The sequence below is a fragment of the Daktulosphaira vitifoliae genome, unplaced genomic scaffold (genome assembly GCF_025091365.1).
Source record: "Daktulosphaira vitifoliae isolate Bord-2020 unplaced genomic scaffold, ASM2509136v1 Scaffold_3, whole genome shotgun sequence".
Lineage (NCBI taxonomy): Eukaryota > Metazoa > Arthropoda > Insecta > Hemiptera > Phylloxeridae > Daktulosphaira > Daktulosphaira vitifoliae.
In genome coordinates, this window is record NW_026099574.1 from 9,851,653 (window position 1) to 9,865,087 (window position 13,435).

Consider the following 13,435-nt stretch of genomic DNA (forward strand, 5'->3'; position numbering starts at 1 on the left):
ATTTTAGAAGAGATAAAGTGATCAATAATGAATCAATCATCCTAAAAACTTGTAATTTTGTAAAATTTAAAAAAATGATAATTCCTATCACTATTTGTTACTCAGGGAAGTGCTTTTTGTTACTGTTAATGATGAATTTATTACAGGATTTAAAAAAAAATAGTATCGTTGTAGGGGCTCAATAAAAATTAGATTTGTTTTAATAGAAAAAGATAAATTTTCATAGTATTAAATACAACTTGTAAGTAAAACAATTACTTTTAATTAATAATACAATTATCTATAAAAAATTCATTTTTTATCCTTTAAAACTAAATTAACATAATTTTTCATACTGTCTTTAACTTTTTCAACAGCTTCTGAGTTACCATGGTTTTCTTCCAAAATCATCCATTTATTGAATAAACTTTTCATTTTTTTTGGAGCTAATTTTTGAATTGTTGCACGTTCTAATGCATGTCTAGGAGAAAAAAATTGTTACTTAGAAAAGTATTAAAATTTTTTTAAAAATAAACATTTAAAAATAATTGTTATATTAAAAACAAACACAGAATGTATTTATAATTCAGATTTAGTTTTTAGATATTATTATTGGATTAGCAATTTTCTAATGAAAAAAATTTCATCTACCTAGCAAGGTCAACTTTATCTGATTTCACTAACATATCTATATATATACTCCATACATCAATTCGTGATGGATATGACGTAAGAATGTGTTCAAATAATGTTTGAGCTTCTTCAGGTGATCCTCTACTGTTTTCAAGTAATGCAAAGCGACTTATCATAGATACATCTAAAAATGTAATAAAATTAATTAATTAAAACTTATTAAAGAAAAATAAAATTAAACCATACGAGATTTTATGGGGAGATGTGATAATGCTTTTTGCAAAATAAATCTGGCCTTTCCAGCTTTGTTCAACTTAAAATAAACTAAAGCACAGTGAAAATAAGCATCAATAGAATCACGAAATTTTCTATTTATTTTTGTTACAATTTCTTCAAGTTCCTAAAAATATAAGTAAAAAATAAGTAAGTAAAATTGCTAGAGGAATAGTAAAAGACTTGGACTATAAAATTTTTTAGAAATTTATGTTTAGTCATATAAAAGCATATTTTAAGGTGGAGGAAAATATTAAAATATATAATTAGCCCTGTTAAAACTTTTATTCTATTTTCATATACAAATGAAAAATTAAGAGTAAAAAGGTCCTATGTAAATTTTTTCTCTAACCAATAGAGTCAATAAAACTATTTAGTTCTAAATACAATATCTTTTGAAGATCTACTGAAAATATTTCAATTATATGGTATCAGTGCTGTATTTTGGTCTAAATAATCAAGGATTTAAGATTTTAGTGGGACATTTATCTTTTATGTTTAATGAAACACCAATGAGGAACAGATGCGACAAAGGGAGAATTGGGTTTACCCATCTACATAAAATGATGACTATGTATAAGTTAGAATAAGAGAGGTAAAGTTCTATACTTTATGATCCAAGAGTTTTATGGACTTCTCCCATAGTAAATTCCTTAAATATACTACTGAAGAGTGATCTTAAAATTTCAAATTCAGCCATGTATTTGCTATATAACAGTTAAAATATTGACTGCATTAATATATTAGAATAAGCAGATTTTATCTGTTATTTTATAATATAATATAATCAAATAAATTTTAAATAAATCGGAGCTATCTTATTCATTTAGTATTATGCCTTAGTGCATAAGTTTCAGTTATAATTCTGTTGTGCTGGACTATGTATGTTTTTCTGTCCACTCTAGCTCAATTAGTAACATTAAGACAAGATGTAAAATATTTAATCTTATATTAAACTTTATTTGGTGTTAATTAAATTATAAAATTAATCATAAATGTACTTATTACGAACTCTAATAATATATTTTTTTAATAAGCAAGATGATAACCTATAATAGTTCAATGTGTAAATGAATTTTTAGCAAGAAAAAAAAATTTTTTTATTCTTATGATTATTTTTTGTTAGCTATTATAATCTACCTTTAAACATTAAGTTAAAATAAAGTTATTATTGAATAAACTTTCATTTAAAAGTAAATATAAATTTAATAGCACCTTTATTTTATTGGATTCAGCAAGTAAATCTAAAATTTTTTTGTAGACTTCATACTCATCGTTAGAACGTAGAGCATTATCCATAGTTTCTTTAAATGATTCCTGAAAAATAATTTAAGTTTTTATTGACCAATGGTATTACAATCTCACAAAATTTAATTAAATTTATTAATAAAATAAATTAAATTGTATTAAATAATAGCAAACATTAATATAATCATAAAAAGTTTCTAAAGTATATTTTTAATAATTTAACAAAACTAAGTACTTTGATACTAAACATTTTTTAAGATAAAATAGTAATCCTTAGAAAAAAATTTACTTTAGTTCCATATAGATTTTCTAAATTTAAAAGAGCTGTCCACACATTTAATTTTTCCTGTTCTTCTCTTGAATCTATTGTTGATAATGCTTTCTTAGCAATAGCTCGTGCTTTTTCTACTTCTGTAGCCTAATATTTAAAATAAATTTTAAGTAAATAGTGTACATAATAAATAAAATTATAAATTTATAATTTATATCTACATGACTCAAGATAACTTTGAGGAATAATTTTTGTAAATTATTATACAGTTTTATTCTCATGTAGGTAATAGAATTAGAAATCCTAAAATGAACATTATCTCAAAAATCTCATTTTTGAGTTAAAACATTTTAGATCTAGGGGTGCGATATATTTTAAATTAAAGCTAATGTAATGTACTATATTTTGAAAAAAAAAAATTTCGGACTTTATTTTATCTTCATGGTGAAAACAGACATTAAACTTAATAAAAAAAATACGATTTTTGTAAAAAAATTCTTTTTTATATTTTTAACTTTATAATGCTATAACTTTTTGAAAGATGTATGGATCAATATAATTTTTTTTTTTTATAGATGCATGATGTCTTTACCTATCATTTGGTATATTATATAAATTTTACGTAAAAATATTTTTTACATTTTTAACTTTATAATGCTATAACTTATTGAAAAGTGTATGGATCAACATAATTTTTTTATGAGAAATAATATTTTTTAATAATCCCTTTTTCATTTGACATACTTTATTCTAATCAGGAACTAGCAGATCATGTAGCTTTTGGAATAATCCACCAATTTTTTAAAATTAAACACTATCTAAAGATTTGCATCGAAGCGTTTTTTTTTTTTATAGTGATTTTAATCACTGTCAGATATTATTATACTTGATCCAACTATGTCACGTCACCACTGTGCCGCGACTCCCCTGTGCGGGGTTTTTTTTTATTAGATTAATTGGAACATAAATATTTTATTTTATTATAATGAGTAATGAAAAATTGGTTGATACCCTACCTTAATGTTAGACTATTAAATGATAAATAGTTAATTTTACTTGTAAATGACAAGCCATGTATTTTATCCAAATAAGAGAATTATTGGGATTGGCTAAAACTAGTCTATCGAAATGATCTGCATTTTGAGGATTAGTTTCAATATGTATTAATTCTTGTTCTATTTTTCTCAATCTTAACTCTTCTTGTTTTTGCTCTTCTCGCTTTTGAGCTGCATTTAGTTTACGGATTTTTTTCTTCTTGGGTTCTTCATATTCTTCCTGAAGTCATACATTTTTAATTAAGTAGAATATATTTAATTATGAATTATATAAATACATTTTGCACTGTATGCTTTTGTCTTAAAGATTTATATTAAACTAAAAATTAACAAAGTTAATAAAATAACCAAATAGAGAAATAAAAACTGTAAGATAAATTATACCCAGTAAAATAGTTATTACAGAATGATTGTAATAATTTCTTCTCCTCCTTCATCTTCCTCGCCTTAATCCCAACTACTTGGGGCTAGCCACCCTTATCCTAAACTTCCACTTGACACAATCTCCCACATCATCTACGCTCACATCAGCTGTCTTCAAATCGCAATTAATAGCATCCCTCCAGGGATTATTAAATATTTGTTGGAATAATATTGTAAGCAAGGTGTATTCATTTTGGGTAAATCATGTTTTGGAGGTGGTGCAATGACTATATGTAATATATAGTTAATATAGCTCGTAAGAAAGCTCATTCTCTGCTCTTCTTTCTTGTCAATCGTCCATCACTATGAAACATACATCATTGTTAATCGCACTACAGTTTTATAGAACTTACCTTTCAGGCTCATTATAATTCTCTTATCACATAAAACGCCAGACGCCTCTCTCCCTTCAACCACCCGCACTTATTTCTGTGTCTTACATCCTCGTCAATACCACCGTTCTCCTGTAAAACTAATTCTAAATACTTATTACTTTTCACTTGTTCTATCACGTCCTCGCTTATTGTCACTATTCTCCTCATTTTACCTACCTCGTGTTCTCCTTTGTTAAACTCGTACTCTATATACTCTATCTTACTCATATTTATTTTGAATCCTTTTCCTTCAAAAGTTGATTTCTACATCTCTAGTTTTTAATTAGTTTCTTCCTTAATTTCTTCTATTAACGCTATATTGTCAGCGAACAACATGCACCACGGCACCTTTCTTTGTATTTCTCTAGTAATTTCATCCATCACTATAAAAAATTAGTAAGGGCTTAAAGCAGAACCTTGGTACACTCGTACTCTTACCCGAAAACCTTCTGATACTCTTCCTACGCTTTTTACCCTGGTACAAGTGCCATCATACATATCTTCTATTATATTAATGTACCTTTTCAGGACTCTTTTTCTTATTAATGCCCACTTTAAAACCTCTCTCGGTACTCTGTCATACGCTTTCTCCAAATTTATAAATACCATACCCAGCTTTTTTTTATTTTCCCTAAACTTTTCTATTATTTGCCTCACACAAAATACTGGCTCCATTGTTGACTTACCAAGCATAAATCCAAACTGGTTTTTAGATACCAATGTCTTATTTCTTATTCTCTTATCTATTATCTTTTTCCAAATTTTCATACTATGACTCATAAGCTTTATGTCTCTATAATTTCCACACTCCTATATGTCTCCTTTACCTTTAAATATCGGCACCACAATACTATTCCTCCATTCATTTGGTATTTTTCCTTCTTATAAGATTTTATTTAAAAGTTCCTTCAACCACCTTAAGCCAACACCGCCTAATATTTTCTATACTTCTACTGGCACTTCATCTAGTCCTACTGTTTTATTCTTTTTCATTGATGCCACAGCCTCCCATACCTCTTTCTCACCAATTAAATCTACCAGTCCCTCATTCCACGAGATATCCTCTAATGTCTCTTTTAGGTACTCCTCATTCAATAATTTTTCAAAATACTCTTTCCACCTTTTTTTCATATCATCATCATTCGAGAGTATCTCATTCAACACTTTTTATACACCTTATATAATGATAACCTTTAGACCTTTTCTCTTTTATCTTTGCAAGTCTATAGATTTCTTTCTCGGCTTCCTTTGATCCTAGCCTATCATACAACTCATTATACCTCATAAACTTCGCCTTACTTACTGAATACTTGGCTTCTTTCCACAAGCATTTATACTCCATCTAGTCTTTTCTCCATTTGCTCTTCTGCCATAATTTGAATTGCTTTTTCTTACTATCTATGATTTTTTGAACGTCTTCATCCCACCACCAGGTTTCTTTGTTTCCTGGCATTCTACTCATACTCTCATCAACAATCTCCTTTGGAGTATTCTTTATACAACTAGCAAATCTATTCCACTCATCATTTATGTTTCCCTCGACATTCCACACCATCTTCTCTTCTACCATCTTTACAATCTCTTTTTCATTTTCATAATTCTGTCACTTCTCCTAGGTACTTTTACTACTCTACTTTTCGTCTCCTCAACCATTATTATCCTTATACCATTCTTTGTACTAGACATACCTGAGTATATTATTTTATAACCCTCACCTATTTCCCTTGATTTTTCTCCTTTCCACTTAGTTTCCTGCACACAACATATGTTAATTTTTCTCCTCTTCAATACTTCTACTAATTCTCTACTTCTACCAGTTAATGTTCCAACATTCCAAGTACCTATTCTTACTTTGTATCTATCTTTCTCCCTTATACACATGTTCAGCCTAGAGTTAAGTGGTGATGTCTCAACACCGTTGACATTACAAGCGTTGGGTAGATCTGTACACATGACTAGTGAAACAGCTACCGCACAAGTTGTCCAGTTGGTATCAAACACTTTATTCCTTAGGCCTTCTCCGTTTTTAACTACTTTCTGTTGTCCCTGCGTACATCCGAGATGGGACAAACCCAAGTTTTGTTCAGGATTCCTGATACTTTTTTGATAAGGATTTTTATACCGGCTGTCAACCAGACATAACCTCATTAGTCGCCTCTTACTACTGACAGAGGGGCCGTGGAAGTATTCTTATCCTCTATCCACAGGGAAATATGATTATAATAATTTACTTTAAATATTTTCATATATAATTAAACTTTTTACATTAATTCATAAAAATGGAAGTCTTCAAAGATTTTTTAAATTTGCCTAATTTAAATTTAGTTAATTACTTATCTACAACAAAATATATATATAATATATTTTTTAATATATATTTAAGAAAATAATATTATACACACTTTATCAGAACCATCAGATTCATTTTCATGTTTGTTGAAATAATTGATGTTAACATTCCATTCAAATCCAAGATTTTGAACCGACAAAGAGAGTTTACAACTCTCATCATTACTTCGTTTTTTATCCATAATTACCAACTACATTCACTAAATGACAATTAAACTTTATTTCTACTGACTACTAATCATTTGTGGGAAGACTAAAAAATCTTTCTCAAAAACATCAGCTAAATTGATACAAATAGAAACGTGTTTAATATCATTCTGTTATCAAATTATTTTATGATAGCACGATTAAAGATAACTGAGTTTTTATTCTTTCTTATGTATGTAGAAAACAGGTTTTTTAATTATACCACAACTAACGGTAAATTAGCCAAGTGATAGTAAAATGAGGAAAAACTCAGTAAAAAATCTCACAGTGTTAGCTTACTACAATAAAATTTAGATACAGCATCATTTATACAGCGCAGTATAAATTTTAGAAAAAAAAAAATTAATTTTAAATATTTTAAGTAGCTACTTTAAAGTTAGGTCTGTGGATCCTGAATCAAATAAACGTATTGATATACGTATTAATCATTGATATACGTATTGAGAAAAGGACTGAAGAAAACGCATGATTGTTGATCATGATCATGATTATTATAATTTGGAGGTGTGTAACTTTTTCCATGAAAATGACTTATACTTTTGAATGAGAGTGATAAGTAATAATTGCCTTATCTAATTTCTTATCATGGTATTAATGCCAAGTTTGTAATGTATACACATTATCATCGTATGTATACACAGTAATCATGAAAAGATAGCGTTTTCTTCTGTCCTTTTCTCAATACGTATTTCAATGTTTATAACCGTAAAATAGTACATGAAAATTCAAATTTTCACAAACTTCAAAACGCTACAGAATATTTACTACTGAATATTAATAAGATATTTTTTTACTAAAATTTTTCTTAAATTCTACTCTACAAAATAGCTATCTTAGATTTTTTTTTTACATTTTATTTAAAATTTAAAAATAATTAATATTTTTAATAAAATGTAAACAAATTAATTATTGAGATATAGCTATAAACCTAACGTATAACTATTATTTAAAAAAAAAATCAACTAAAAATATTAACTGGATCAAAAGTTATTTAAGTTGTCAGTGAGTGGTGGGCCACTCTGTATTTTATTAAACAATATATATATATATATATTGAAATTATTATATAACACATTTTATTAGAAACTTAAATGTCGTGGACATAATGTGATTTATTATGTCTATTATACTTTATTTTTAGTAAAATAATGATTTTTTCTCTAAAAAGTACTGAATAAAGCTTTATTTTTTTTTACCAACCATAATATTTATTAAATTTTATGTAATCATTTTTGAATTTCGATGCGAAGCTAAGGCATTGGTTTTGTGATAATACTTATTTTAGCTTTGATGCGAAGGTGAGAATGTATTAATTTTACTATGATGTGTTTTTATTTATTTTGTGTCTATGAACGCTCAATCTCAGCTCTCGCTGGACCTATTTTGATGAACAACTAAATGAAGGTATTGGTTTACTATGATGTGTTTTTTTTTTTTTTTATATGTTACCACTTTTTCTCAGCTCTCACCGAACCGATTTCTTTCAATGATACGTCAAAAGATCACAAATCGTATCTAGTCGAAATCATTACCCTCAAAAATTAAAAAAAATTTCTTCGTTCCCCGTAAATGGGGAAAACCTCCAAAAAAATTACAAATTTAAAAATCGCTAAATTCTGAAATTTTTTCAATTTTTTTTATTTAAAGCTGCCATAACTTTTTCAAAAATGACCAAATCAATACAATTTTTTTATAGATGCTTGATGTCCTTACCTATCATTTGGTATATTTTTTTTATAAATCTGACTTTTTACCTGCCCACAGGGGGGGATTTAAAATGACAACTTTTTTACAAAAAATTAATTTTTACAACATAACTTTTGAAAGTGTTCCGGAAGGTCTGACACTTTTATATATATCTTAAATTAAAGCTAAAGTAATATACTTTATAATGGCAAAAAAGAATTTCGGACTTTATTTTATCTTCATGGTGAAAACAGACATTAAACTTAATAAAAAAAATACGATTTTTGTAAAAAAATTCTTTTTTATATTTTTAACTTTATAATGCTATAACTTTTTGAAAGATGTATGGATCAATATAATTCTTTTTTTTGTAGATGCATGATGTCTTTACCTATCATTTGGTATATTTTTTTTATAAATCTGACTTTTTACCTGCCTACAGGGGGGGATTCAAAATGACAACTTTTTCACAAAAAATTGACTTTTTCAACTTTAATTTTGAAAGTGTTCCGGAAAGTCTGACACTTTTATATATATNAATTTTGAAAGTGTTCCGGAAAGTCTGACACTTTTCTATATATATTAAATTAAAGCTAATGTAATATACTTTATTATGTAAAAAAAAAATGTCGGACTTTATTTTGTCTTCACGGTGAAAATGGCTACCAAATGCTATTATTGTGTGAAAATTCTCGATTTTATTTTTTACATTTTTAACTTTATTTGTTAAAAAATTTATTTGCTTGTTGTGTATTGATCAATATAATTTTTTTATGGGAAATACTATTTTTTAATAATCCCTTTTTCATTCGACATACTTTATCTTAATCAGGATATTAATAAGGAACTAGCAGTTTATGAAGCTTTTGGAATAATCCACCAATTTTTTAAAATTAAACACTATCTAAAGATTTGCATCGAAGCGTTTTTTTTNAATTAAACTCTATCTAAAGATTTGAATCGAAGCGTTTTGTTTTATAGTGATTTTAATCACTATCATTATACGTGATCCAACTATACCACGTCACCACTGTGCCGCGACCCTCTTGTACTGGGTTTTTTTTTATAAATTTAACCCTTTGTTATAAGTAACAAACAATTTTTATTGAAAAGTATTGCGTCAAGCCCTTTAAATTTTTATACATGTTAAAAGTAAAAAAATATACAACTACTTTATTATTTTTATAATATCTCCGTAAAAATTACAATATTAAAATATTGAATATCAATTTCATACTAAATTTAATTATTACAATTATTACTAATTTGAAATGCTCCTCCTTGGCGCCTAATAGATGCCTTCTTATAAAATTTTTAGAATCCAATGGAATTTCCAATTTTATTCCCTCTGTTGTACTAAATTCCCATTCTATTCCTGTAATTACTGCGATAATTTCTTTTATATTGAGCGCTGGTTATACTATTTAACTACTTTATTATATATTATAATTTATTGCATATACTTTACTTTTATTATACTAACTAATACTTATTATTCTTGTAATTGATACTATATTATGTAATTCTTATGTAATTGTCGAGCTATAATATTTTCATAATAAAAGCTAATAAAAAAAAAAAAAATATTATTTATTTATATATTACAATTATAAATCAAATAGCTAATCGGGATAAAATTAAGGGAATAAGAGTTATTGTTGCTTTTGAAATAATCTACCAATTTCTTAAAATTGAACACTATCTACAGATTTGCATCGAAGCGTTTCTTATGATAGTGATTTTAGTCACTGTCAGATATCAGCTATACTAGTCCCAACTATGTCACACTAACACTGTGCCGCGACCCCAGTGTGCTACCATTTTTTTTATATTGGTCTGTTTGTGTCTGTTATTGGAACTTTAAGTAATTCCCTTTTATTTTTTTTATAGTAAATTTGAAAACAATTTTTTATAGTTAAATGGAAACATATCATTTCTATATAATAAGATTAGTTATGGATTAAAATTATATATATACATACTAACCGATAAGTAGTATTGAAATATGTATTAAAAAATTGTCAATACTTTTAAATTAACAATATATATTGAGGATAAAATGATTTTAATTATTGTATATGCTATTGATTTTAATGAAAATATATGATTGAAGTAACTTTATACTTATTATTAATTGTTTCTCCAAGTTTAAATACATTTGGGTTATTAAAATTTTCTATTTTTATATCGACTAATAAGTCGGGTATTAGATTAAAACATAATTTATGAGTCATTTAAAACAATTAATGGATCTAGGAAAATCATAGATAATGAAGAATTCTTAACAATCGATGAAGAAAATATTAAAGTTTTAGTTTTTAAGTAATGAATAGTAATCCTTTATCTAAAAGTGTCTACAAATATTGGGAAAATGTAGCATCGGACCATTTTTAGCCATGGTTAATGATTAAATTTTTATTAATTATCAAGTTTTATTTCGATAAAAATTTTAGATATTAAAAACATAATATCAAACCAGAATAAAATATTAATTATATGATCGAAAACACTATTTTTACGATGACGTTAACTAGATTTGTGTAGTCTAATTTTCTCCTACTCTATGCAATATTTTATCACTGAATGATTGTGATTAGAGTTTGTAATCACTAGTCATTACAATAGAAACTAGAAGTATCTCAAAGTTGTTTCGTATTTTAGCAAACATTTGTAAAAAATATATAATTGTTTACTAATTTTAATATGAACACAAGCATACCACAAAAAACCATTAGGTTTCAATTTTTAAGTTTTATTAGTGAGCTTCAACAGAATAAGTATTTGACATTTTGACCCACATTTAATGATTGATAACGCACATACTTATTGCTTGGATATTCGTAAAGAAGTAAAAAAAAATCAATTAGTAAGTATATTCATTATGTATATTAAATTATTTATTGCAATTAAAATATACAGTTTTTAAAATTTCATTTATAGTACTGAATCAATTAAATAGAATAAATTTTTTTATATTCTACTTAAAATAAAATAAATCTTTGTTTTCATTCTTTTAAAAAAATTATTTGTTAATATATTTTAATCATATAATTTTTCTATATTCACAGTTTAAATAAATCATTTGGCTTTAAAATAAAATTTTTCTATCTGTTTTTAGACTAAATATCTAAACGTATTAGTTACTAAAGAATAATGTCTGAATATGATGATGAAGATATGGATTATTCAGATCAAGATGACTATGAAGATTATTATAATGCAGATCGCGATGTAATGAGTCCTCCTCATAATCCAGATCCTGAATATTTCCCTGTACAATGTTTGTCAATTGATGAGGTTGATAAATTTTTAAATGAACTTGTCGAACAACTATGTACTAGTATACATATTAGTCCATCAATGTCAAAAGTTTTACTATATGAAAACAAATGGGCTGTACAAGAAATATTATATAAATATAGTGAAGATGCTGATAAACTACTAGTTGCATCAAGAATGAAATCTTTACAGACAGTTTTAAATAAAGTAAAGAAAAATGAATTTGTATGTCCAGTTTGTGTTGCAGCAATTGAAGAAAATATAGGAATCACAAGTTTAACTTGTGGACATAGATACTGTGATACATGTTGGTGTTCTCATTTTGAAAATAAAATTAAACAAGGCGTGAGTACTGAGCTAACCTGTATGGCATTAAACTGTGAAATACTTGTACCTGAAGATGTAGTACTTTCAATTGTAGATAAACCAATTTTAAGAAAACAATATCAACATTTTGCTTTTCGTGAATATATTAAATCACATCCATTATTACGCTTTTGTCCAGGAGCTAATTGTAATGCTGTAATAAAATCTAAAGAATCTTTAGCAAAGAAGGCAATCTGCACTCAATGTGAAACATCATTTTGCTTTAAATGCGGTAATGATTATCACGCTCCAACTGACTGTGCTACCATCAAGAAGTGGATAACAAAATGTGCTGATGACAGTGAGACAGCTAATTACATAACAGCAAATACTAAAGATTGCCCCAAGTGTAATATTTGTATTGAGAAAAATGGTGGCTGTAATCATATGCAGTGTTTAAGTTGTAAATTTGATTTCTGTTGGATGTGTTTAGGAGATTGGAAAGCACATGGGACTGAATATTATGATTGTTCCAAATATAGAGAAAATCCTCAAAATGGTTCTGAATCAGCTAAAGCTCGTGAGGCTTTAAAAAAATATCTTCACTATTATGAACGATGGGAGAATCATTCAAAAAGTTTACAATTAGAAAAGCAAACACTAGATAAAATTAAAGAGAGAATAAATAGTAAAGTGATGACAAGTAAAGGTACGTGGATTGATTGGCAGTATTTATTAGATTCTGCTGCATTGTTAGCTAAATGTAGATATACCTTGCAATACACATACCCATATGCATATTATATGGAAAATGGACCAAAGAAAGAACTTTTTGAATATCAACAAGCTAAACTAGAAGCAGAAATTGAAAATTTGTCTTGGAAAATCGAAAGAGCAGAAACAACAGACAGAGGTGATTTAGAGAATCAAATGGATATAGCTGAAAAAAGAAGGGCTACTATGCTTCAAGACTTTTTCCAAATTTAAAAGCTTTAACTAAAATCTTTATTATAAAATTTATGTAAATATTACCTAAAAATTATAAATTTAATTCATTTGGTATATTTTTATTTTAATACCTTTTTTTTTATTATTTATTATAACTTGTAACTAAAATAAATATGAAAAATAACTCTTTTAACTATATACATATATATGCATTGAATATATAATTTAAAAGTAAAGCTCTAAAGAAAAATATTTAAATCATTTTCATAATGTAAATTATAAATATTATAATAATAAATTAAATGTATATTTTGCTATCTTAATTTACTTTAATTTTTTTTTATTTATTTTTAATTAGAGTTGTTATCCATTGAGCGCTTTATCAGTTTAATATATTCTAAAAT

At 26.4% G+C, this 13,435-nt stretch overlaps 2 protein-coding genes across 2 annotated transcripts; one reads left to right on the plus strand and one right to left on the minus strand.

The window, feature by feature from the left end:
• Positions 1-239: 239 nt before the first annotated feature.
• Positions 240-7,178, minus strand: LOC126900960 (protein RRP5 homolog). Its single transcript, XM_050676999.1, has 7 exons — positions 6,659-7,178; positions 3,461-3,679; positions 2,423-2,551; positions 2,101-2,202; positions 859-1,012; positions 631-796; positions 240-460 (listed from the first exon to the last, which is right to left on the minus strand). Exons 1-7 carry the CDS (start codon positions 6,785-6,787, stop codon positions 292-294), a joined length of 1,068 nt encoding a protein of 355 aa, XP_050532956.1. The 5' UTR covers positions 6,788-7,178; the 3' UTR covers positions 240-291.
• A 3,922-nt stretch (positions 7,179-11,100) lies between these two features.
• Positions 11,101-13,145, plus strand: LOC126901193 (potential E3 ubiquitin-protein ligase ariadne-2). The gene is made up of 2 exons (XM_050677524.1): positions 11,101-11,364; positions 11,617-13,145. Exon 2 carries the CDS (start codon positions 11,652-11,654, stop codon positions 13,068-13,070), a length of 1,419 nt encoding a protein of 472 aa, XP_050533481.1. The 5' UTR covers positions 11,101-11,364; positions 11,617-11,651; the 3' UTR covers positions 13,071-13,145.
• Positions 13,146-13,435: the final 290 nt, after the last annotated feature.

Bases quoted from the DNA above. Each gene is read 5' to 3' on its own strand.
- LOC126900960 (XM_050676999.1), bottom strand. From the start codon at position 6,787: ATGGATAAAAAACGAAGTAATGATGAGAGTTGTAAACTCTCTTTGTCG. The intron at 2,552-3,460 runs GTAAAATTAACT...TTTAAATATTAG, and splicing joins ACATGGCTTGTCATTTACAA to GCTACAGAAGTAGAAAAAGC. The intron at 797-858 runs GTATGGTTTAAT...TTACATTTTTAG, and splicing joins ACATCTCCCCATAAAATCTC to ATGTATCTATGATAAGTCGC.
- LOC126901193 (XM_050677524.1), top strand. From the start codon at position 11,652: ATGTCTGAATATGATGATGAAGATATGGATTATTCAGATCAAGATGAC.